At 49.3% G+C, this 26,711-nt stretch overlaps 2 protein-coding genes across 23 annotated transcripts in view; one reads left to right on the forward strand and one right to left on the reverse strand.

Moving 5' to 3' along the window:
* rhea (Talin_middle and talin-RS domain-containing protein rhea) overlaps positions 1-26,711 on the forward strand; it is a 210,027-nt gene that overhangs the window by 72,043 nt on the left and 111,273 nt on the right. For 5 of the 22 annotated variants that reach the window (XM_069318123.1, XM_069318121.1, XM_069318137.1 and 2 more), the window contains one exon: positions 25,145-25,237. The exons of 11 other annotated variants lie outside the window; for them this stretch is intronic. The gene's annotated coding sequence lies outside the window, so the exon portion shown is untranslated. Of the gene's footprint in view, positions 1-6,944; positions 7,100-25,144; positions 25,238-26,711 lie in introns of those variants that run through there. 6 more of the 22 variants (XM_069318119.1, XM_069318134.1, XM_069318130.1 and 3 more) reach the window with 3 other exon arrangements.
* LOC138359224 (uncharacterized) lies at positions 8,974-15,015 on the reverse strand. Its single transcript, XM_069318216.1, has 2 exons — positions 13,816-15,015; positions 8,974-11,211 (listed from the first exon to the last, which is right to left on the reverse strand). Exons 1-2 carry the CDS (start codon positions 15,013-15,015, stop codon positions 8,974-8,976), a joined length of 3,438 nt encoding a protein of 1,145 aa, XP_069174317.1.

Consider the following 26,711-nt stretch of genomic DNA (forward strand, 5'->3'; position numbering starts at 1 on the left):
GGAAGGCCAGACACCTGTGAAGGAGTCCACACCAGCATGTGGGGGTGGGTGTGTGACCCACTGGCCTGCACCAAGCTCACAGCGCCTGGCTTGTGTGGTGGTGGTGGTGCCCAGCCCTCACCCAACACACCCGTAAAATACCCCCAGGAGCCTCCCTCCAACACCCTCCCCAACCCTCCAAGTGCACACCCATATAGTAAGTAACACACACGCCTCCCCCACCACCACCCCCACCACTTCCGCCACCACCTCCATCACCGCCACAACCACCACCTCCATCACCACCATCACCACCATCACCATTTCCACTACCTCCACTACCACCTCCACTACCTCCACCACCACCTCCACTACCTCCACCACCACCACTACCTCCACCACCACCACTACCTCCACCACCACCACCACTACCTCCACCACCACCACCACTACCTCCACCACCACCACCACTACCTCCACCACCACCACCACTACCTCCACCACCACTACCTCCACCACCACCACCACCACCACCACCACCACCACAACCACCACCAAAGGTATGAGAAACAGAGGATATAAAAAGCACATAAACTGCACACGTGCTCACTAAATAATCCACATTTCATTTGGAGCGTCTCCAAGCACTCACAATGAACGCACTCTCAGGAATTAAGACGATAGAAGGTATCACATAAGGATAAAGGCAACTGCACAAGGCCTATAAGAAGCACCTACTTACATCCACACAACCTATTTATATCCATGGAAAATACTCGAAGGCGAGGCGCCAATGTGCGCAATAAAGCGGGTTTTCTTCCTATTGGGGAGTGTTGTACATTCTGCTATGGCGGTATGTCCACTCACAGGATGAGTGGCGCTGCCCAATACTGTCACTATGGCGGTGTGTCCACTCACAGGATGAGTGGCGCTGCCCAATAAACTCGCCCCTCGGGGCAAAATTTAAAAATTCAACAACCTTCTGGATCAAAAATTATGTTAGGGTTAGGAAAATTATGACACAGAACATTGTCAAGGGGATTAAAAAGTTTTGGAAATGTGGAATATAAAGTGAGTTATGATAGGAGACGAGCTGTCCGCCTTGCTGTCGTCAGAGACTGGTAACTTTCCTATCTTCGTCCTGCAAATACAAAATGTTGCTAGAACACATACACTAAAAAATCGAGGGACTTGGGCTGTGTACAGGAAAAGGTGGATCAGTCAGGTTGTGATGCACCTGCTGCCTGGTGCCACCAACACCGTTACTTGACGTTATCAACAAAAAAAAAAAAACTGGGCCCTAGGCCAAGCCAAGTATAAAACTGATCCCAAGTAAGGCACAGGTATGATGCAACTTGCTAGCATCATACCTGAAGCAGTAGATGGTGATAAAGATGGCGATGTTGCATACTTACTTAAGTAAGACTAGGCTTGTAAAGTGTCCGGCACGAGAGGGTTGATAAGTAATGTAGACAACAGGTGGTAGTGGAAGGGAGGTGAGAGTGGACATGCTGTCACCCCGGGAACAACAGGAGGACAGCATTAGCAGCATAAAGTCACTATTGTGAGTGACAAGTGTCTGGCGACACACCAGGACTCTCCTCTCCTATGACGGGGAGTTTATTCACACAAACACAACTTCACTCTTGACAAACCAAGGAAAGCTAAGATACACCGGTTATACCAGATATAACTAACAATGAACCTGTGAAATTGGGAAATAGATCTAGGATGTTTACCAGGGGCCAAATTCACGAAAGCACTTACGCACGTGTACATCTTTCCTCAATCTTTGGCGGCTTTGTTTACAATTATTAAACAGTTAATGGGCTCCGAAGCACCAGGAGGCTGTTTATAACAACAGTTGATTGGCAAGTTTTCATGCTTGTAAACTGTTTAATAAATGTAAACAAAGCCGTCAAAGATTGAGGAAAGATGTACACGTTCGTAAGTACTTGCCTAACTGCTTCGTGAATCTGGCCCCAGATACGCACCTTTCGCCCTCACTTTATCTATCTCCTACGTCACCCGCGCAGGCTTTTAGTACACACATGTTTGTATAGTGCAAACATCAAGATCCCTTATCGGGTTATCTGGAATATTTGATCACTGATATGAAGTGAAGGGTTGGGGGGCATGAGGGTAGGTGTTTATTAGCACTAGAACCTCATGCTGGTACTGTGGTCCACTGCTTGGTACTGTGGTCCACTGTCTGGTACTGTGGTCCACTACATGGTACTGTGGTCCACTGCCTGGTACTGTGGTCCACTGCCTGGTACTGTGGTCCACTACATGGTACTGTGGTCCACTGCCTGGTACTGTGGTCCACTGCCTGGTACTGTGGTCCACTACATGGTACTGTGGTCCACTGCTTGGTACTGTGGTCCACTACATGGTACTGTGGTCCACTGCTTGGTACTGTGGTCCACTGCTTGGTACTGTGGTCCACTGCTTGGTACTGTGGTCCACTACATGGTACTGTGGTCCACTGGAGGACAGAAGAAAATGTATATATGCTGGTTTGCATTGTAAATGTGTGGCCACGTCTGTGGTAGAAAATAATAATAATAATAAAAAAAAAACTGCCTGGTACTGTGGCCACCCCCCCCCCATCCTGGTACAATTGACAAATTACTGTTTTTGAACTTGAGTTACAAAAGTGTATCCAAAAGGTAGAATTGGTTGGCGTTACAGATTATGGGGATTAAATGGTTCAGTCGGGCAAGGTCGCCTCTCAACCGGGATTCATCAAGCATTTACGTAATCACTGACGAAACCTGTACATCTTTCGTCAGTGATTGTGGCTTTGTTTACATTCATAAAATAGTTTACGAGCTCCGAAGCACTACGAGGTTGTTTATGGCAATAATATCCTTGATTTGTGAAGTAATCTGCTTAATAAATGTAAACAAAGCCGCCATGATTAAAGATGGATTAAAGATTAAGATAAGGTTGTGTAAAGACTTGACCTTCGCCATTCACACACACACACACACACACACACACACACACACACACACACACACACACACACACACACACACACACACACACACACACACACACACACACACACACACACACACACACACACACACGCGCGCGCGCACGCACGCTAGGGTTGATTGACTACACCAGTTGATTGACAGTTGAGAGGCGGGACCAAAGAGCCAAAGCTCAACCCCCGCAAGCACAAATAGGTGAGTACACATACATATACACATACACACATACGCTAGCATACAGCCATTCTGCAGTAGTGTAGTGTGTGGGGGGAGGACCTACCTGAGAGTGCTTCCCTACCATAGCTGACGAAGACAGTGTGAGAGCCAAGAGCTGCTGGAGACCCTCTTACCCACCTCGTGTGCTCCAGCGGGAACACTCTCATGGAACTCATTCACCTCGGGACCATCTCCCCGAGGCCGCCCCCACGCCCTCGTGCTGAGCTCCACCAGTTGGCAGTAATTGTGGGGGTGTGGGCGTGCAGGTGTGGGTGGGTGGGGTGCGGGGGGGGGGGAGGTGGCGTGAAGGTCGCGGTGGCTCACATAACGGGGTTAGGTGCGGCTACGCCCCCCCCCCTCCTCCACCCATACTCTCATATACTCCCATACATATACTCCCCCCCACACACATTCCCTCACACAGTACTGTATGTATGGGGCCTCGCGGCTGAGTGGACAGCGCTCTGGGGGTCATAGTTCTAATGGCCCGGGTTCGATCCCCGGCAGAGGCGGAAACAAATGGGCAGAGTTTGCTTCGTCTGATGCATTTGTTCACCTAACTGTAAACAAGTACTTGGGAGATTGTGTGTGTAGGGGGGGGTATGTGTAGTAGATATGATAAGATAAATATTGGCCAAGAGTCAGTACATTAGAGAACCTGGGTTAAAGAGACGCTTCCGGGCTAGTCATGCCCGTGCCACCTCTTAGGTGGTAGGAAATGTAGATGTTTATCTCTCAGAATGTTTGGTAATATGTTTATTGTTTGTGATGTGTGTCTATGTATGTATTAACACGATGTACTGAACGGGGTGAGAATAGCTTGAGCTACCTCATCCCTTTGTGTGTATTTTACCTCAATAAACTTATTTCATTTTCAATTTCTTAGGTGGCTTAATCTTCATCAATAGAGAGACGGGGTGAAAGAGGTGTGTGTGTGTGTGTGTGTGTGTGTGTGTGTGTGGTGTAGGTGTGGTGAGGCCAGCACCACACAACATCTCTACTCCCTTCTGTAAGCCACCAGCTATGATGAGTACCCTTGGGGGGGGGGGGACAGTCTTGTGAGCACCCTCACCTTAAACTAGTGCGTAGACTTGAGTCATCAAGCACTTACGAGATCTTCATATATGAGAAGTGGATAATGTATTAGGCCTAGCTAGAATATGAGGCCAACTCCGTGATGGTTTCAAGACGGGACAGTTGGAAGAGACGGCTGAGGCGGGGTGTTAGGATACAGTAGCCAAAGTTGTAATTAACCTCAAAAGTGAATAGCTGGAAAAGTGTGGCAGGATTAGCGGAGCACTTACATCTCAGCACACCACCTTGGGCTGTGTGGTCGGGCCACCTTGAGTGTGGTGGCCTGTCTTTCCAACATGTCATCCAGCGGGACGAACAGTGTTTCCGAGGTCGGCCTGAAGTCCTTGTTCTGCATTCCTGCGCGTCTGCACCACTCTCCTCTTATATATATATAAGACAAGAGTGGAACATAGACAAGAACATATCGATGCCAACACAGAAGACAATGTCCAACATAACATGCCAATTACACTGGATTAATCTTTGTGTTTAGATAGGAGATGCCTCGTATGGGCCAATACGCCTTCTGCAGCCTCTGTTTCACCTCACATTTATCCCTTATGTATCCCCCCATGTTTTTCACCTTCATTGTATTATCACCTGACCTAATGCGGGTATAAAATCAACTAGTATTGTAAGATCTGTTCACTTGAGAATGAACCATGGAGGTTCGAAACGTCGTGCAAATTATACAAATAAGTGTAATACACACTATAGTAAATCACTTCTTTTCTTCACCTTAAAAGTACGAAAATGAGTTTTGGAGAACTCCTATTTCAATTAAGCCCTGATGCTAAGAAAATAGTTAGAGGGATAGAAGCCCTAAACCAGAAAATAATAAATACAGAATATGCGGTCATATTCAATGAAACATGTTTGAAAGAAAACCTGCTGCCAGTATACACTTATATATAATATATATATATATATATATATATATATATATATATATATATATATATATATATATATATATATATATATATATATAATATATATATATCGATATGTGCAGATATCGTAAGTGGTCACTCAAGTGCTTGATGAATCCTACATCTCCTGTGCCAGGTGAGTACGCCGGGCTCGCCATAGCCCGTGCTGCATGCAGCTGTTGGTTCCGAGCAGCTGACTCTAGAACAACAACAAGGGATAGTGCCAAACTTAGGAAAGTTAAGCGCAACATATTAACGCGGTGAACGCGCTAAACCAGTTTGTTTATGCAGCCCGTGGCAGGAATGTGAAGATAGGAGGTAGAGGAGGGAGCTGAGTGAAGCCCATCCACGTGGATCATTAGGGATCGAACGCCGACCTGCAAGGACCCTGCCCTGATCAGTCCAAATGAATGGGGGTAAGGAACAGGTGTATAAATATGAAGGAAATCTAGTTATTGAAACTAAAACCCGTCTTGGGAGACCCTGGGTTAAGTCTCGACTAAAACCATGCAAATATAATTTATGTCCCAAGGTGTGTACCTTGAGTATAATTAAGGTCTAGGGTACACACCTGAACCATTAGTTGTGGTCAGGGGTACACACCTGAACCATTAGTTGTGGTCTAGGGTACACACCTGAACCATTAGTTGTGGTCTAGGGTACACACCTGAACCATTCATGACGGTCAAGGGTACACACCTGAACCATTCGTGGCGGTCAAGGGGGCACACCTGAACCATTCGTGGCGGTCAAGGGTACACACACCTGATCCATTCATGGGGGTCAAGGGTACACACCTGAACCTGTTATCTGAGTGCCTCAGACAACACTGAATGTGCCTTACAGAACTGATTAAGCAAGAGAGGGGGGGGGTGAGGATAGGGTTAGTGAGAATAAATGGATAGGGATGGGGGGGGGGATGATGGTAAGGTTGAAAGTTTACAAATAGCGAGGCGGATGTTAAATAGACCAAATGTTTCTCAGACCCGCCTTGGCACTGGCACTCCACCTGGGGGGCTAGGGGGGGGGGTGTTGTAGACATTTCCGGCTGCCTACCTTGTTTCCGCCCTCCCTGTCCCCACCTGGTTCTTCAACCACCTGGGGTCATGAACCAGCCAGGCTTGGCACCACCTAGGGTCATGAACCAACCAAACCTAGGCACCACCTGGGGTCATGAACCAGCCAGGCCTGGCACCACCTGGGGTCATGAACCAGGAAGATCTTGCACCACCTGGGGAAACCCTCTGCCTCCTGCCCTCCAAAATAAAGGTGTGCCAGCCAGTACAGAGCACCAGAGAGGCACTGATTCACCCCTGCGGGTTCACTACTAAGAACGATGACGTCACATACAGGTTACCACTTAGCCATTTAATGTGTTTATGATAGACCCGAATGCTCTGCGGGATATAATTTTGGCGTTATAAACGAGGAAGCTCATCTTATTCAGCGCCTTTATCACTAGTCTTGTGATGTTTAAATAAATGGTTAAGAAAAGGCGATATTGGTGCCCAGCTGATTGTGCTCATGTTGGCTGAGTTGCCAGGGATGTTTTTAATGCGTTGTTTTATGAGATGAAAACATGGTTGTTTAAATATGTGTGTGTTTATGACTGGTGGGATGAGAGTGAGGGAGTGTGTGAGGTGTGTGAATGAGAGTGTAGGAGGTAGAGAAGATAAAGGTTGTGAGTTAATGTGTGGTGTGGTGGGTGATGGGAGCCAGGGAAGGGTGTATGTAGCGTGCCCCGGCTCAGTGATGCTCTGTTAGTGGTGCGGGTAGGTCGCTGCGCACAAAGCCTCGCCCTCCTCGCCTATACGGGATTATACCGATCTCCAGCGTTATACGGCTCTGTGGCACTCTGCACCTGGCCTCAGGTGCGGCCTCCCACCTCCACAGGTGAGTGTGGGGTAGGGCAGCACTGGGGGTGATGTGTAAAGGAGTAATGGGTGTGGTGGCGTGAGGTAGGCTAAGGGGGTTGGGGGGTTAGCAGGGTGATGGGGGGGAGGTGGTTGTAGTGGTGTGCTCACCTATCACTCATGAAATGAGGTTTAGCTCTGTGTGCTCCGTCTGTCAGCCTGGCTGTATTCTGTTGCCTTTTAACTGTTGTGGCGTTCGAATTCTTTATCGAACGGGTCATGCAACTTGACGGTCACCACAACTGTCCGTAAAGTTGTGGGTTTCACAACTTCTTAAAGTGTAATCCTCTTGTTGACCGCCCGTACTGGCTGGGTATGTGAGTCTGTCCTGACATTCCTTCAGTGGGTGGGTAGTGTGGGGGGGGGGGGGGGGTAGTGTGTGTGGGTGTGTGTAGTGGTGGGGAGGGTGTGTGTGTGTGTGTGTGTGTGTGTGTGTGTGTGTGTGGCCAGTGTGGTCCTGGGCCACACCCACCACGCCTCATCACCTCACATTTAAACTCTCACCCGGTAATCCCCCCCCTCCTGGCGCCGCCACCATCTGGGACCAACCACTACCACCACCATCTGGGACCAACCACTACTACCACCATCTGGGACGGGATCACCACCACCACAGCCAGACTGATCTGGTAACCCCAACAAAAACTTATGAAGTTAATTGTTAATTTTGCCACTTGGGGCGAGTTTATTGAGCAGCGCCACTCATCCTGTGAGTGGACACACCGCCATAGCAGCATGTACAACACTCCCCAATAGGAAGAAAACCCGCTGGGTTGTTCATCCGGTCACTTGTACCCAGACACAGCTGGGACTTGCTTAACTGTCTCAAGTGAACAGATCATGAAATGAGTAGATTAACATTTGCCAAACCCTAAAATTTGACATGGTAGGTGCGTCCCCTACCACCACCACCACCACCTCTGAACCTTGCCAATACCGAGACAATTGACATGGTCTAAAGAGTTGCCCCAAAACGGATATTGAATACATATTGATAATAAATAATTTATATAGTCTGTGAATTCCCACTAACGACCTTGGATGAGAGAAGGGCCTGAGGCGATATGTTTACAATGTTCTCTGCAAGAAACTAAGGGGGGGGGGGAATACACACGTATCTTGAGGTTATCTTGAGATGATTTCGGGGCTTTTTAGTGTCCCCGCGGCCCGGTCCTCGACCAGGCCTCCACCCCCAGGAAGCAGCCCGTAACAGCTGACTAACACCCAGGTACCTATTTTACTGCTAGGTAACAGGGGCATAGGGTGGAAGAAACTCTGCCCATTGTTTCTTGCCGGCGCCTGGGATCGAACCCGGGACCACAGGATCACAAGTCCAGCGTGCTGTCCGCTCGGCCGACCGGCTCCAGTGGAGGTGTTATTTGAGCTTCAAGAGAACGAGGGGACACAGGTGGAAGTAGTGACCCCAGGCCAGGCAGCAGAAGCAAAACAACGCTCGAAATCCCCAACAGGTAAACCGATGATCCAGAGAAATGTAAGGACATTCTGGCAAGGCAACAAGAGCATTAATAGAGTGTGTGTTAATCAGTTTGGGATGAAGTGGGTATGTGGGCCTGCGGGCCGCTCCAAGCAACAGCCTGGTAGACTAAACTCTCGCATATCAAGCCTGGCCTCGGGCCGGGCTTGGGCAGTAGAAGAACTCCCAGAACCCCATCAACCAGGTATCAACCAGGAAGTTGAGGGTGCGGTGGCAACACAGAGCACTCACAGTTTCAAGAGCAGGTGTGACAAGAGTGCTGGCACAAGGGCAGTGTCAGGTATACTAGTGTTAAGCTGGACGGTAGTGTTGGTGGTGGTAGCCGTTGACACACAGGAGGCTGGGGGTGCTAGACCTTGCTACATCTCCATCCCTCTTGTCACCTCAGTACCCACACTTCTGAGGTACTCCTCAGTACCCACACTCCTGAGGTACTCCTCAGTACCCACACTCCTGAGGTACTCCTCAGTACCCACACTCCTGAGGTACTCCTCAGTACCCACACTCCTGAGGTACTCCTCAGTACCCACACTCCTGAGGTACTCCTCAGTACCCACACTCCTGAGGTACTCCTCAGTACCCACACTCCTGAGGTACTCCTCGGTACCCACACTCCTGAGGTACTCCTCAGTACCCACACTCCTGAGGTACTCCTCGGTACCCACACTCCTGAGGTACTCCTCAGTACCCACACTCCTGAGGTACTCCTCGGTACCCACACTCCTGAGGTACTCCTCGGTACCCACACTCCTGAGGTACTCCTCGGTACCCACACTCCTGAGGTACTCCTCGGTACCCACACTCCTGAGGTACTCCTCGGTACCCACACTCCTGAGGTACTCCTCGGTACCCACACTCCTGAGGTACTCCTCGGTACCCACACTCCTGAGGTACTCCTCGGTACCCACACTCCTGAGGTACTCCTCAGTACCCACACTCCTGAGGTACTCCTCAGTACCCACACTCCTGAGGTACTCCTCAGTACCCACACTCCTGAGGTACTCCTCAGTACCCACACTCCTGAGGTACTCCTCAGTACCCACACTCCTGAGGTACTCCTCAGTACCCACACTCCTGAGGTACTCCTCAGTACCCACACTCCTGAGGTACTCCTCAGTACCCACACTCCTGAGGTACTCCTCAGTACCCACACTCCTGAGGTACTCCTCAGTACCCACACTCCTGAGGTACTCCTCAGTACCCACACTCCTGAGGTACTCCTCAGTACCCACACTCCTGAGGTACTCCTCAGTACCCACACTCCCGAGGTACTCCTCAGTACCCACACTCCCGAGGTACTCCTCAGTACCCACACTCCCGAGGTACTCCTCAGTACCCACACTCCTGAGGTACTCCTCAGTACCCACACTCCCGAGGTACTCCTCAGTACCCACACTCCCGAGGTACTCCTCAGTACCCACACTCCCGAGGTACTCCTCAGTACCCACACTCCTGAGGTACTCCTCAGTACCCACACTCCTGAGGTACTCCTCAGTACCCACACTCCTGAGGTACTCCTCAGTACCCACACTCCTGAGGTACTCCTCAGTACCCACACTCCTGAGGTACTCCTCAGTACCCACACTCCTGAGGTACTCCTCAGTACCCACACTCCTGAGGTACTCCTCAGTACCCACACTCCTGAGGTACTCCTCAGTACCCACACTCCTGAGGTACTCCTCAGTACCCACACTCCTGAGGTACTCCTCAGTACCCACACTCCTGAGGTACTCCTCAGTACCCACACTCCTGAGGTACTCCTCAGTACCCACACTCCTGAGGTACTCCTCAGTACCCACACTCCTGAGGTACTCCTCAGTACCCACACTCCTGAGGTACTCCTCAGTACCCACACTCCTGAGGTACTCCTCAGTACCCACACTCCTGAGGTACTCCTCAGTACCCACACTCCTGAGGTACTCCTCAGTACCCACACTCCTGAGGTACTCCTCAGTACCCACACTCCTGAGGTACTCCTCAGTACCCACACTCCTGAGGTACTCCTCAGTACCCACACTCCTGAGGTACTCCTCAGTACCCACACTCCTGAGGTACTCCTCAGTACCCACACTCCTGAGGTACTCCTCAGTACCCACACTCCTGAGGTACTCCTCAGTACCCACACTCCTGAGGTACTCCTCAGTACCCACACTCCTGAGGTACTCCTCAGTACCCACACTCCTGAGGTACTCCTCAGTACCCACACTCCTGAGGTACTCCTCAGTACCCACACTCCTGAGGTACTCCTCAGTACCCACACTCCTGAGGTACTCCTCAGTACCCACACTCCTGAGGTACTCCTCAGTACCCACACTCCTGAGGTACTCCTCAGTACCCACACTCCTGAGGTACTCCTCAGTACCCACACTCCTGAGGTACTCCTCAGTACCCACACTCCTGAGGTACTCCTCAGTACCCACACTCCTGAGGTACTCCTCAGTACCCACACTCCTGAGGTACTCCTCAGTACCCACACTCCTGAGGTACTCCTCAGTACCCACACTCCTGAGGTACTCCTCAGTACCCACACTCCTGAGGTACTCCTCAGTACCCACACTCCTGAGGTACTCCTCAGTACCCACACTCCTGAGGTACTCCTCAGTACCGAGAGGCGGGACCTGAGGTACTCCTCAGTACCTCACCACCAGCACCGCCCCCCCCCCCCCCCCCCCCCCACCCGTCCAAACCTCAGCCTGGCCTTCTCAGATCAAGAGCAATGCCTCCATATATATCAAGTTGAGCTGATACGTGTGCCTAATGACTAGTTTTTATTCTATGTTGTGGGCGGCCCCGATCACCCAGCGACCAAAAAACCGGTTCTTCGGGTGGTCCTCTTGGAGGGAAAGTCTGCGCCAGGCGTCACGATCCTCACATTAACGTAAGAGACTTTAAACGCCAAGATCGAAAGTCACTGGGTGAATCTCCGGAGAATGACCTGTGTGAGCATGTTAGCTGCTTCCTGCCCCCTGACCCGGTGGTGAGGTGGAGTGGGGGGGGGGGTTGTTCCCCTCTGGCGTCCGGGACCCTTGGGGCGGGGGGGGGGGGGGTAACATGTATGATAAGGAATGTGTAACACACCAGTCACCGCCTATGAGCAATATTTCCGCAACACAGGTGCATATTTTCCCCGGAGGCATTTGAGCTAATTCCCACAGGAAGGGCTGGATCATCCGGGTTGTAGTGGATGTATGCGGGCCCCTCCAAGCTACAGATCAACTGGACAGGGTTTGGAGAGTAGAGGAACTCGCGAAACCCATTGCAGGTAAAGTGAGAGAGGGGGGGGGAGGGGGGAGTAAGAGACCAGAAGGGTAAGTGGGGTGATCAGCTGGAGTTGGACGAGGGCCAACACCACCACCACTACCACACCTGCATTAATTAACTCACCATTCACTCACGGACCACCGTACTACTCACCACCTCCCGTGGAATGTTTTGCGGCCGATACACGTGCACGCACCCACGCACACATGAGCGCACGCACCCCCCCCCCCCTCCCACACACACACACACACACACACGCACACACTCTGGATAAGGGATAAGTGCTCCAGATAAATGGATCAGGGATAAGTGCTATAAGTGGATAAGTGCTCCAGTGGATAAGGGAGTACCTAAGCAATTGGAAGCAGAGAGTTACAGTGAGGGGTGAGACCTCAGACTGGCGTGAAGTCACCAGTGGAGTCCCACAGGGCTCTCTACTCGGACCTATCCTGTTTCTGATATACATAAATGATCTCCCAGAGGGTATAGACTCATTCCTCTCAATGTTTGCTGACGATGCCAAAATTATGAGAAGGATTAAGACAGAGGAGGGCTGCTTCAAGAATACCTGGACAAACTGAAGGAATGGTCGAACAAATGGGTGTTAGTTTAACCCAAGCAAATGTAATGTAATGAAGATATGGGTAGGAAGCAGGAGGCCAGATACAAGGTATCATTTGGGAGATGAAATAATTCAAAGGTCAGAGAGAGAGAGAAACACTTGGGGGTTGATATCACGCCAGACATGTTCCCTGAAGCCCATATCAAGAGGATAACATCAGCGGCATATGCCTGGTTGGCCAACATAAGAACGGCCTTTAAACACTTGTGTAAGGAATCATTCGGAACTTTGTATACCATATGTTAGACCAATCTTGGAGTAAGCAGCGCCAGCATGGAGTCCATATCTAGTCAAGCATAAGACTAAACTGGACAAGGTTCAAAGGTTTGCCTTTGAAAGACTAGTACCCGGGCTGAGAGGTATGAGCTACGAGGGGAGACTACGGGAATTAAACTTCACGTCGCTGGAAGACAGAAGAGTTAGTGAGGACATGATCACCACATTCAAGATTCTCAAGGGAATCGACAGGGTAGATAAAGACAGGCTATTTAACACAAGGGGCACACGCACTAGGGGACACAGGTGGAAACTGAGTGCCCAAAATGAGCCACAGAGATATTAGAAAGAACTTTTTTAGTGTCAGAGTGGTTGACAAATGGAATGCATTAGGAAGTAATGTGGTGGAGGCTGACTCCATACACAGTTTCAAGTGTAGATATGATAGAGCCCAATAGGCTCAGGAACCTGTACACCTGTTGAGAGGCGGGACCAAAGAGCCAGAGCTCATCCCCAGCAAGCACAACTAGATGAGTACACACACGCGTCACCCGTGGTCTGCTTCATGTTTGGGATTTAAATACTGCCTCTTGTTTACCTGTTGTCGGAGGGTTCAACAGTCTTGTCTCCCAAGGTTGCGACTGTGTGATCACTCAGGCTGTTGCTGGCAGCAACTCGCAGTCATCACAACCCACCTGAGCTGACAGTACCTGAAGCAACATGTCCAGTTCTTTTTTAAATCAATAACTTTGTTGAGGCAATATTGTGTCTCGGCCTCGGCGTGAAGGGTTACACAGCACGTGGGGGGGGGGGTGCGGGCCGCTCCAAGCAACAGCCTGGTGGACCAAACTCTCACAAGTCAAGCCTGGCCTCGGGCCGGGCTTGGGGAGTAGAACTACTCCCACATCAACCAGGTATCACCCAGGGGGTTCACGCAGCGTTCTGTGCCACATCTTCAGTGACTGTGGTAGTAATACACATATCTCCACCACATCCTCCGCTCTAGTAAGTTGTCAAAAATGTATATGTGACACATCTCGTCCCCTCTTCAGAGCACATCTTGAGTGCTTTTGAGATGGTCTCGGTAATGTCAGTGCTGTACTGAGTGTGTCAGCACCGTGTAATGTCTGTATTCCCTGTTTGATATATTTGTCCTGTTCTGTCTTGGAGAGGGAAGTGTCACGCTGTACTCAAGGCGGGAGAGTACAAGTGACTGGAGAAATGCGAGCGTTGTGGCGGCGTCGTTGGGTTTGTGGCGGCGTCGCTGGGTTTGTGGCGGCGTCGTTGGGTTTGTGGCGGCGTCGCTGGGTTTGTGGCGGCGTCGCTGGGTTTGTGGCGGCGTCGCTGGGTTTGTGGCGGCGTCGTTGGGTTTGTGGCGGCGTCGTTGGGTTTGTGGCGGCGTCGTTGGGTTTGTGGCGGCGTCGCTGGGTTTGTGGCGGCGTCGCTGGGTTTGTGGCGGCGTCGCTGGGTTTGTGGCGGCGTCGTTGGGTTTGTGGCGGCGTCGCTGGGTTTGTGCCGGCGTCGTTGGGTTTGTGGCGGCGTCGTTGGGTTTGTGGCGGCGTCGTTGGGTTTGTGGCGGCGTCGCTGGGTTTGTGCCGGCGTCGCTGGGTTTGTGCCGGCGTCGCTGGGTTTGTGGCGGCGTCGTTGGGTTTGTGGCGGCGTCGCTGGGTTTGTGGCGGCGTCGCTGGGTTTGTGGCGGCGTCGCTGGGTTTGTGCCGGCGTCGTTGGGTTTGTGGCGGCGTCGCTGGGTTTGTGGCGGCGTCGCTGGGTTTGTGGCGGCGTCGCTGGGTTTGTGGCGGCGTCGCTGGGTTTGTGGCGGCGTCGCTGGGTTTGTGCCGGCGTCGTTGGGTTTGTGGCGGCGTCGCTGGGTTTGTGGCGGCGTCGCTGGGTTTGTGGCGGCGTCGCTGGGTTTGTGGCGGCGTCGCTGGGTTTGTGGCGGCGTCGCTGGGTTTGTGGCGGCGTCGCTGGGTTTGTGCCGGCGTCGCTGGGTTTGTGCCGGCGTCGCTGGGTTTGTGGCGGCGTCGCTGGGTTTGTGGCGGCGTCGCTGGGTTTGTGGCGGCGTCGTTGGGTTTGTGGCGGCGTCGTTGGGTTTGTGGCGGCGTCGTTGGGTTTGTGGCGGCGTCGTTGGGTTTGTGGCGGCGTCGTTGGGTTTGTGGCGGCGTCGTTGGGTTTGTAGCGGCGTCGCTGGGTTTGTGGCGGCGTCGTTGGGTTTGTGGCGGCGTCGCTGGGTTTGTGGCGGCGTCGTTGGGTTTGTGGCGGCGTCGCTGGGTTTGTGGCGGCGTCGTTGGGTTTGTGGCGGCATCCCTGAGTTTAAGGTCTGCTTGACACCTGCCTGATGGGGTTCTGGGAGTTGTTCTACTCCCCAAAGTCGTGGTTAAGAGCCAGGACTGAAGAAGCGGTTAGACACCAACTTGCGAACTTGTACCTCTGTTCTCCGGCCTTGACGGGTTTGTTTACATTCATTAAGCAGTTAACAACGCTGCCAGGCTGTTACCCACGACACGTTATTGCTATAGACAACCTCGGAGCGCTTTCCAAGCCATAAACTGTTTAATATTCGCAAACTAAGCTACCGTGATTGAGGAAAGATGTACAGGTTTCGTAGGTGGAGCAGGGAGAGTGACCCTCGGAACCAGCTCAAGGTAACGTCATTATATACAAGTCACATACAAAAGACGGTTCACCAACGGATTTGAAAACCTTCCCAATCTTACCCAATACTTGTGTAAAGGAGGAAATGTATATGTTTATCTCTCAGAATGTTTGGTAATATGTTTATTGCTTGTGATGTGTGTCTATGTATGTATTAACACGATGTACTGAACGGGGTGAGAATAGCTTGAGCTACCTCATACCTTTGTGTATATTTTACCTCAATAAACTTATTTCAATTACCCAATACGACTTAACCAACCTGACCTAACCTAACCCAACACAGCCTAAGATAACCTAACCCAACACAGCCTAAGATAACCTAACCCAACACAGCCTAAGATAACCTAACCCAACACAGCCCAAGATAATTCATTTTAACCTTACAGGATATGCTGTTTTAACCTAATGAGTTTTGTGTAATTGTGTAGGAGAGTAGACCATATCAAACTGTCATTATCCAGCCTTCTATTTTCCTGGCTATGGTTGGTGAGGTGTGTGAGGGGAGGAGCCAGGTTGGGTGGTGAGGTGTGTGAGGGGAGCAGCAGCAGCAGCAGCAGGTCGAGGAAGGGGTCTGGGAGGGTGCCAAGGAGCCCGGCGCCAGTAGGTCGGGTCGTATTGGTTCACGGGAAGCTGGGAACACTTTAGTTGAGACAGCTCTGTCCTCTCCCGCGCTCTCTTGTAGTCGCTCCTGTGGCCCCCCTCCACCACCGTCGTGTAGGGGGGGGGGAAACCTCCCCTACCTGGTGTAGGGGGAGGGAAACCTCCCCTACCTGGTGTAGGGGGCGCCTCACACACCCCTACGCCACGTAGACGGGCGAGGCACCTTGCCTTTCAGTTACCTTCCCATGATAATCTAACCCAATCATTATATCTTAGAACAATTAATCCTAATTTTTCCCCGGAATATGATCCACCAAATTGTTTAACCACCAGGTACCCCCATTTACTGCTGGGTGAACAGAAGCTACAGTTAAGGATTGGCGCCCAATCAATCCTCCCCGGCTAGGATACGAACCCAGGCCAAAGTGCTCGCTAAGCGCCAGGCGAGTGTTTTACCACTGCACCACACGGGGTCTTAGAACAGATCTTCTCAACCATGATGGGTCTCCCCCCCCCCCGGGGGCGAGTGGAGATTGTAGGGTTTGATGCGGGGGGGGGGGGGGAGGGGCGGTATTGGGATCTCAGACTTAAACTGTTGTAATAATATTGAATCTTGTGTAAACTATAAGGGATAAATTTCACTCTAAAAATAACCCAAGTATGCGTCAGTGAACTTATGTATGAAAAATAAAAGTTTTACAGTGTTATACACATACTTGGACTGAATAACCTTGTGACATATGGTGAAAAGGCTCAGGGGGTGGGGAGATTATATATATATATATATATATATATATATATATATATATATATATATATATATATATATATATGTCGTACCTAGTAGCCAGAACGCACTTTTTGGCCTACTATGCAAGGCCCGATTTGCCTAATAAGCCAAGTTTTCCTGAAATAATGTATTTTCTCTAATTTTTTTCTTATGAAATGATAAAGCTACTCATTTCATTATGTATGAGGTAAATTTTTTTTATTGGAGTTAAAATTAACGTAGATATATGACCGAACCTAACCAACCCTACCTAACCTAACCTAACCTATCTTTATAGGTTAGATTAGGTTAGGTGGCAGAAAAAGTTAGGTTAGGTTAGGTAGGTTAGGTAATCGAAAAATCATTAATTCATGAAAACTTGGCTTATTAGGCAAATCGGGCCTTGCATAGTAGGCTGAGAAGTGCGTTCTGGCTACTAGGTACGACATATATATATATATATATATATATATATATATATATATATAATTTTATTTATTTATTTTGGGGTACGACCACTGGTGCAACTGAGGGACCCACATCCTCGAAGAAGAAAACAAAGAGCGTTCAGAGAAGACACTGTGGATTCTCACTGAACACTTTAATCTTTTCCTCCTACTACCCCTATTATTTTATGTGTACATATATATATATATATATATATATATATATATACATATATATATATATGTGTATATATGTGTATATATATATATATATATATATATATATATATATATATATATATATATAATATGAGAGAGATGTAATAATATAATTTGAGACAAACAGTCTGGGAGTCAGGGCATTAAACAACCGACAATTACAAAAGGCATCAAGGACTACCTCGGGTAGTTGTTTCTCCAGACCGTCCTCCTAAGGATTCCCAACGTCAAGAAGCAGTCGTACTAAAGTGCCCTGATCCTAACCTAACCACATAGCAGATATAGACAAAAATATAAGTCACAGCTTTGTGTCATCTGTGACGGTAAAGCGTTGGTGTTCGGCTGTTTCAAAAGCTAGGGGCAGGGCCTCGTCACATAATAGAAAAAAAAGAGAAAAGCTGGAGCTTTCGTCTGTGGTAAGGTAATGGGAAGACACACAAAACACAAGTAAATTAACAATGAAATTTTAATTACTCTAGAAAAACAAGACATGAATAAAGTTAAGCACATAAAATATGAAAGACAAGTCAACAAACAAAATAATATGAATAATCACTGGCAAATGAAAAGTTACGTTAAGACAAGTGAGTTACAGTGATAGCAAAATAAAGTATTAGTGGTGCTGGAATATCGGCTTCGAGCTGCCACCTCCCTTAGTATACGAAAGCCAAGGCTTAGTCTACCAGCGAGAGATGTCAACTGCTTGGAGCACTGAGATATTCTGACAATATTAGCGCACTGCAGCCCAGACATCAACTTGTGGCGGAGGGCAGGTGCGACGGGGCACCAGCCAATCAGCGACAGGCAGGCAAAGGATGAGCAGTTTGCTGGTTACGGTGGCTGAAGCAGGTGTGCCGGTGTGCTGGATACGTTTTGCTCTCTGGGCAAAACGTTTGGCGATACTTGCTGGACGTATCTTCTATATTATCTTTTATATTGACGTACTGATGAAGGGAAGAGCAGGCTCAATCTCTCTTGAAAGAGATTATCGTCACACATCCTTTGCAGATGATACAAAAATCAGCATGAAAATTACCTCTGCTGAAGACATGGAAAAACTACAGGCAGATATTAATGAAGTTTTCGACTGGGCAGCAGAAAATAACATGATGTTTAAGTGTTAAATTCTAGGTACTGAGGTACGGTAAAAATGAGAACCTTAAACATAATACAGGGTACAAAACACAATCGAATCTGCCCATAGTAGGAAAGCAACATGTAAAGGATTTGGGAATAATGATGTCTGACGACGTAACGTTTAGGGAGCATAACCAAGCAAATATTGCGTCAGCCAGATAATTGATAGGATGGATTACGAGAACTTTAAAGTCCAGAGATTCCATCACAATGGTTGTACTCTTCAAGTCACTTGTGTTGTTCCGTCTTGAGTACTGCTCAGTACTCACTTCCCCCTTCAGAGCAGGAGAGATTGCTGAAATAGAGGGAATACAGAGAACATATACGGCACGCAATAAAGCACCTAAATTATTGGGATCGTCTCAAAGCCCTCCAAATGTACTCACTTGAAATGAGACGAGAGAGATATCAAATAATATACACGTGGAAGATACTGGAGGGCCAAGTACCAAATCTACACAGTAAAATAACAACATACTGGAGTGAACGATATGGAAGAAAATGCAGAATAGAACCAGTGAAGAGCAGGGGTGCCATAGGCACAATCAGAGAACACTGTATAAACATCAGAGGTCCGCGGTTGTTCAACGTCCTCCCAGCGAGCATCAGAAATATTGCCGGAACAACCGTGGACATCTTCAAGAGAGAACTAGATAGTTTTCTTCAAGAAGTGCCGGACCAACCGGGCTGTGGTATGTAGGCCTGCGGGCCGCTGCAAGCAACAGCCTGGTGGACCAAACACTCACAAGCAAAGCCTGGCCTCGGGCCGTAGAACTCCCAGAACCCCATCAACCAGGTATCAACCAGGTATGAAGTGCCCGTGGGACCCTGTGTTGGGACGTGTTTACCCTATATGTACACACACATGACTACCCTATATGCACGCACGCACACACACACACATATAAAATACTATACATATAAAATACTCAGGGGAATTGACAAAGTGGAAATAGATGAAATATTCACACGTAATAATAACAGAACGAGGGGACATGGGTGGAAACTGGAAACTCAGATGAGTCACAGAGATGTTAGGAAGTTTTCTTTTAGCGTGAGAGTAGTGGAAAAATGGAATGCACTTGGGGAACAGGTTGTGGAAGCAAATACTATTCATACTTTTAAAACTAGGTATGATAGGGAAATGGGACAGGAGTCATTGCTGTAAACAACCGATAGCTGGAAAGGCGGGATCCAAGAGTCAATGCTCGATCCTGCAAGCACAAATAGGTGAGTACAAATAGGTGAGTACACACATGACTACCCTATATGCACACAGACACACACACATGACTACCCTATATGCACACACACATGACTACCCTATATGCGCGCGCGCGCGCGCGCGCGCGCACACACACACACACACACACACACACACACACACACACACACACACACACACACACACACACACACACACACACACACACACACACATGACTACCATATATGAACAACTTGCACACAAAGTTGAGCACCACCATTTACATACGGCACAAAAAAGGGGGCATGAAATACATTAAGAACTGGTCTTTAATAGATCTAGGGAGTGGTGCAGGTGGGCCCCGGGCGTGATAGCAAGGTCACTCAGTAAGTTGTTACGGGGGGGGGGGGGGGGTCGAGCACGGTCTTAGGAGGCCTGGTCGAGGACCGGGCCGCGGGGACGCTAAAAAGCCCCGAAATCATCTCAAGATAACCTCAAGATAACGGTGGAGGGAGGCGAGTACGCGGGGCTGAGGCAACGAGTGTGGAGTGAAGGAAGCACACGTGCTCGGCGTTCCATATACCGATAGCAACACCCACACCTGCTAGCCAGAGAGTGTACACACACACACCCGCCCCCCCCCCCCCACTCCCGATACTCCTGCTACACCCACCTCTACACGCTCTCTTAGCGCCGCCTCCTGGAGAAGGTGCGCATTTCCTCGCTATGCGTTCATCATACCGCCATGTTTTGCTCGACCGGAACGTTGTAGATGGGTTGTTAGTGTGTAAATAATGCCATGTGTTAACTGGGGGTAGGATGGGGGGGGGGGTTGTGGCCTTCGTGGGCAGCTGGTCGGCGGGCCGCTCTCTCTCTCCCTCCCCCGAGCACGACCTCGCCTGGGTATGGGGTACACTTTCACTCTCACTGGGTGCCCACTACGGCTACACGCTGCCAACTCTTACCCTCCCCCCCCCCTTTTCTCTCTCTCTCTCTCTCTCTCTCTCTCTTTCACTCTCACTCACTCACAGAGGCTATAGAGGCCTCGTAGCCTGGTGGATACCGCGCAGGACTCGTAATTCTGTGGCGCGGGTTCGATTCCCGCACCAGGCAGAAACAAATGGGCAAAGTTTCTTTCACCCTGAATGCCCCTGTTACCTAGCAGTAAATAGGTACCTGGGAGTTAGTCAGCTGTCACGGGCTGCTTCCTGGTGTGTGTGTGTGTGTGTGTGTGAAGTGGAAAAAAATTAGTTAGTTGTTAGTAAAAGTTGATTGGTTGAGAGGCGGGCCGAAAGAGCAGAGCTCAACCCCCGCAAGCACAACTAGGGTGAATACAACTGGGTGAATACACTCACACACTATAATGATGGTGAGTAAGGCTAGTGTTAGTGCCACATTGATGCCTTGTGTGTGACGGGTGCTGAGGGCCGGACACTGGCTATGGTGCATCTACCTTCAAGTGGCTCATCCACATGCCTGTGTTGGGTGAAGCGTTACCTCCTAAGCCCCAGTTTGGCTATGGTACGGAGACAGGAGAATGAGGTTTACTTGCTCATGTTCTCTGCCTCATCCGGCTAGTCAGGTCCACCTGCGTCATCTAACGAGCCAGGTGAGGCAGTTGGCCCTGACCAGGCAGGTGAGGCTCATTTCAGTTATGAGCTTGCAGTGATTAGTATAATGCACCATCTCTTATCAGAGAGCAGGTGTTACATGCTATCGCTTGCCCTCAACACCCAGCTCTTGCCACACCCTCGTCCCTCACCCCCCACCCCCTCACTCACCCCCCCTCACCCTCCTCATTCTCCCACCCATACTCCCAGTCACTAACCCTCGTTGCATTAGGATAGCAGTAGGTGACGTGCTCGTCGCATTAGGATAGAATTAGGTGACGCACGTCGCATTATTATAGCACTAGGTGACTTACTCCTCGCATTAGGATAATATTAGGTGACGCACGTCGCATTAGGATAGCAATAGGTGACGTGCTCGTCGCATTAGGATAGCATTAGGTGACGCACGTCGCATTAGGATAGCATTAGGTGACGGGCTCGTCGCATTAGGATAGCATTAGGTGACGCACGTCGCATTAGGATAGCATTAGGTGACGGGCTCGTCGCATTAGGATAGCATTAGGTGACGCACGTCGCATTAGGATAACAGTGGGGTCATAATCTGATAATATTGATGGGTTTTAATACAAATTAAAGCATCATAATATTGACGATTGCTATGTCTCGACTTCGATGGGTTAGGAGGGTTGGTTGGGCTCAAACGTTTCCCGCTTACGACAAACAGTTGCATTATTTACGGAGCGGCAACTTATGAAACCGTGGCGGTGTGTGTGGCTGGGCGAAGGTCAGTGAGAGCATCCTGGGTCACCGGATGATTGACGTCTCATCTCTGGAGGACTCGTGACCGCGACCTTTGACCCCGCGTGTTAATGACCTGACCTGACGTCTTTCCTGTCGTCGGCCCTTAACCCAAGGGTTGTTACCAGTACAGACTCCCAGTGGTTGTTGTTGTTAAAGATTTAGCTGCTGAGGACGAAGTGTCCATGTGTAGCACGGGCTATGGTGAGCCCGTAATGCCAGTGGTGTACCCACGTCCCTGTGTTGAGCCTGACTCCAGGCCGGGCTCGGGCAGCTGGAGAACTCTAGACACCTTCTCCAGGTATATATACCCAGTCCAAGCACTTGGGTTGGGCGATCTCGCTTCATGCAGGTCGGCGTTCAATTCTCGACCGTCCAAGAGGTTGGGCACCATTCCTTCCTCCCCCCACCGTCCCATCCCAAATCCTCATCCTGATCCCTTCCCAGTGCTATATAGTCGTAATGTCTTGGCGCTTACCCCCTGATGGTTCCATCCCTCCAGGTATACCCAATATGTCCCCATACCCCCCGCCCCCCCCCCTTCACCAGCCTGTGAAGTCACCACCACCAGTCCTATAACGTACCATGTCGTGACGCTGAACCCCGGTTCATTCCGAACACAGCGAATACACAACACATAACACTTTGCCTCAGCAACCGTTACTACCACCGTGTACTCCTACACACACCAGACCCTTGAGGCGTACCACTAGGTTTGTACTGGAACACAATGAATGAACATATGGAAGGTATTTAAAGGCCACAATCAGACTCCTCCAGTCAGCCATGGCCTCAAACATTTCACCACGCCTCTCAAGGAAGGTGTAATCCGATTAACCTTATCCCTAGAGCGGTAATCTTGTTCCTAGAAGCCTGACGAAGAATAATTCCTCTTTCCAGGAATTATTAATTTGGCTAAACAGCTTCGGTCTTAATCCATTGACCTTTCTTAGATATGTGATCCATAGTCTGTCTACTTACATGTACTTTCAATCATCATTCGTTAAGTGTTGTAGTAATGATCCTCTAGCTAATAATTCCTACTAACTTGTGGATTACAACAACCACTATGACATAAAAGGATGTCAGTAGCTAGGGTTCTACGTGTTGACCAGAACACACACTAGAAGTTGAAGGGACGACGACGTTTCGGTCCGTACTGGACCATTCTCAAGTCGATTGTGTTCTACATCTGTTCTGTAGGGTTCTACATCACATATACGACTGAAGAAATATTGTAAGGGTTTTATCATTTTGTAAACTGTTCAGAGATAATGCCAAGCCACCATTATTTGGTAGCCATGCTTCTGGGGTACCCCGTACCATACTGGGGGTATAGGCACCAGGCTGTGACTCGTACGTCAGGCCGCGAGCAGCTGCGTCCAACAGCCTGGTTGATCAGTTCAGCAACCACGAGGCCTGGTCGACGACCGGGCCGCGGGGACGCTAAGCCTCGGAAGCACCTCAAGGTAAACTCAAGGTAACCCTCCCTGGTTAAGAACCGTGCTCTACACTATCCTTACCTGGCTTTGGGATTAGTCTTATTGTGGCATTCTTGAAGTATGTGGGGAATAGTCCAGATGCAAGAGCTGCATTTATTATACATGTGTATTGATGGAGTGCAATCACTGGTAGGTTGGATAATACCATCTTATTTATCTTGCTGTTGCCCGGCGCCTTGTTCTTGAAACCCATAATTGTTTTATGGACCTCCGCAATGGTTATGTGTTTCATCGCGTATGTTAAGGTCTATTGTTTGCGTCGGGAGTAGTGCTGCAGCTCTGTTATCGACTTGAGTTGTAATTTCCCTTTCATTAATGGGGCAAAAGTTTAAATTTTCTTCCGGGTTTATCCTGAATATTTTTTCCCAGAACTTCCTGAATTCCTGTTCTTGTTCTCTCTCCTCGTAGAGTTTATTTCCTGAGGCGTCTATGATGTAGGGTGTTTCCTCAGAAGAGCTTCCCATCACGGTCTTTACTCTTTTCCAGAACTTTCCTGGGTTTCTGTAGTCAACTTGGATATTGCTTATTAGGTCATCCCATTGTTTGGTGTACTCTGTTTTGCACAGATCTTGCAGCTCATCTTGTAGTTCCCTTTGTAGTCTTTTGCGCTCATCCGTCCACCCGTGTTGGGTTATGAGTTGTAGAAGATTGTTATATCTGGTTTGCTGTGTCCTGAGCGCCTCAGTGGCTGGGGGGTGTGGGAGCGTTATATGGTGAGCTACGGGGATGTGATCAATCTTGCATTTTTGTATGGTGCTAATCCATAAGAACAAAGGCAACTGCAGAAGGCCTATTGGCCCGTACGAGGCAGCTCCTATTTATAACCACCGAATCCCACTCATATACATGTCCAACCCGCGCTTGAAACAATCGACGGTCCATGTATTTAACTCCAAATTTTTGTTATCCTGCATGTTACACCTTATTGTACAGTATGTGATCTTTAATATATATTTGATATGTTGCATTACACCTTCGTAGAAGCCCCCATATACTATCACCTTGCATTACTCGCAAGCCTAATGTTATAGTTTGCATTTTGAGTTTGCTCTGGTTACCTTGTACATGTATGTGATGACAGCTCCGTCTCTCCATGTGACGAGCGTCAGGTGGGAAGTGGTTTGGCCCAACTCTAAACCTGCCAACCTGACCAACCCATCAACCCTATCGAGGTATTAGTACGAGGGAACGTCTATATTACGTCGGTTGGGCTCTCACTAAGACGTCACCAGTGTGTTTCTTGCTGCGGACGTCCAATATCGCTATACATTAAGACAGATATAGGAAATGTGTGTTTATCTCTCAGAATGTTTGGTAATATGTTTATTGTTTGTGATGTGTTTATATGTATGTATTAACACGGTGTACTGAACGGGGTGAGAATAGCTTGAGCTACCTCATCCCTTTCTGTGTATTTTACCTCAATAAACTTATTTATATTTCAATTCAATTTCAAGATAGACACACATCTGCCTTGAGATGCCTTGCTTTCATTGGCGTCACTAATTAGTTTCTCTCGTGTTACAGGTGAGTGCGGCGGGAGGAGACACGTCACATGCGGGCACTAACAGTCTGCTTGATCACCCAACGTGATTATAACCCCTCAAAAAATAGAAGTAGGTAGGTACCAAGAGTTGGACAAGGGCTCACCATAGCCCGTGCTACTTGGAACTTTGTTCCTGGTAGCAAATCTTTAACAACAACAACAAGAAGAAGTTGGACAAGATCCTGCGGGCAGCTTGAAGCAACAGCCTGTTAGGTCAAGTTATCACAAGATAGCTCTGGCCCAGGCTGGCCTTGGCAAGTAGTAGAGACCCCCCAGAACCTATACGTATATAGAGGAGGTATCCACGTATACTCTAGGAATAGTTGAGGTATACCCAAGCATACTGCAGGTGTAGTGAAGGTATACCTGAAAACAGATGGAGAGGGAGGTAGAGGATGCTGGGGATTGCCCGGCCCGCCTCTCAACTCTCAATCAACTGTTTACTAACTACTTTTTTTTCTCTCTCCACACCACACACACACACCAGGAAGCAGCCCGTGACAGCTGACTAACTCCCAGATACCTATTTACTGCTAGGTAACAGGGGCATCAGGATGAAAGAAACTGCCCATTTGTTTCCGCCTCCGCCGGGGATCGAACCCAGAACCTTAGAACTACGATTCCCGAGCGCTGTCCACTCAGCTGTCAGGCCCCTACATGGGTGTGTGTGTGGGGGGGGGGGGGATAAATGGGGGTGTGTGTACTCACCTAGTTGTTCTCGCCTGGTTGTGCTTGCGGGGGTTGAGCTCTGGTTCTTTGGTCCCGCCTCTCGACTGTCAATCAACTGGTGTACAGGTTCCTGAGCCTACTGGGCTCTATCATATCTACACATGAAACTGTGTATGGAGTCAGCCTCCACCACATCACTGCCTAATGCATCCCACCTGTTAACTACTCTGACACTCAAAAAGTTCCTTCTAACGTCCCTGTGGCTCATGTGGGTACTCAGTTTCCACCTGTGTCCCCTTGTTCGCGTACCACCTGTGTTAAACAGTTTATCTTTATCTACCCTGTCACTTCCTCTGAGAATTTTATAGATAGCGATCATGTCTCACCTTACTCTTCTGTCTTCCAGTGTCGTGAGGTTTAGTTCCAGTAATATTACCTCGTAGCTCATACCTCTCATGTGTATGTGTGTGTAGGGAGAAGAGGTATGGGAGTTGGGGGAGGATGGGAGATAATGTATGTTAGTGTTACGGGCTCGCCATTGCCCGTGCTACATTGACACTTAGTAGCTAAATCTGAAACAACACAACATATATGTTAGAGGAATGTGGTGGCGTGCGTGACAGAGATGAGATCAGGGAGTGGAGTGTGAGGTATGGGAGAGAGGGTTTGTGGGAGATGATGTATGGGAAGGGGGGGGGGTGATGCTGGAGCGGAGGCTGGGAGAGGTGGCTGGCCTGGATGGATCCATACAGGGCCCTTGCTGGCTGGAGACCCGACACTCTGGCGCCATCCTCCTGCCATCCTGGCGACGGACGCCACCCTCCCCCCACCCCCCACCCACACCCTCATACACCTCACACGCCCACCCTCACACACCCT

This window comes from Procambarus clarkii, chromosome 89 (assembly GCF_040958095.1).
Source record: "Procambarus clarkii isolate CNS0578487 chromosome 89, FALCON_Pclarkii_2.0, whole genome shotgun sequence".
Lineage (NCBI taxonomy): Eukaryota > Metazoa > Arthropoda > Malacostraca > Decapoda > Cambaridae > Procambarus > Procambarus clarkii.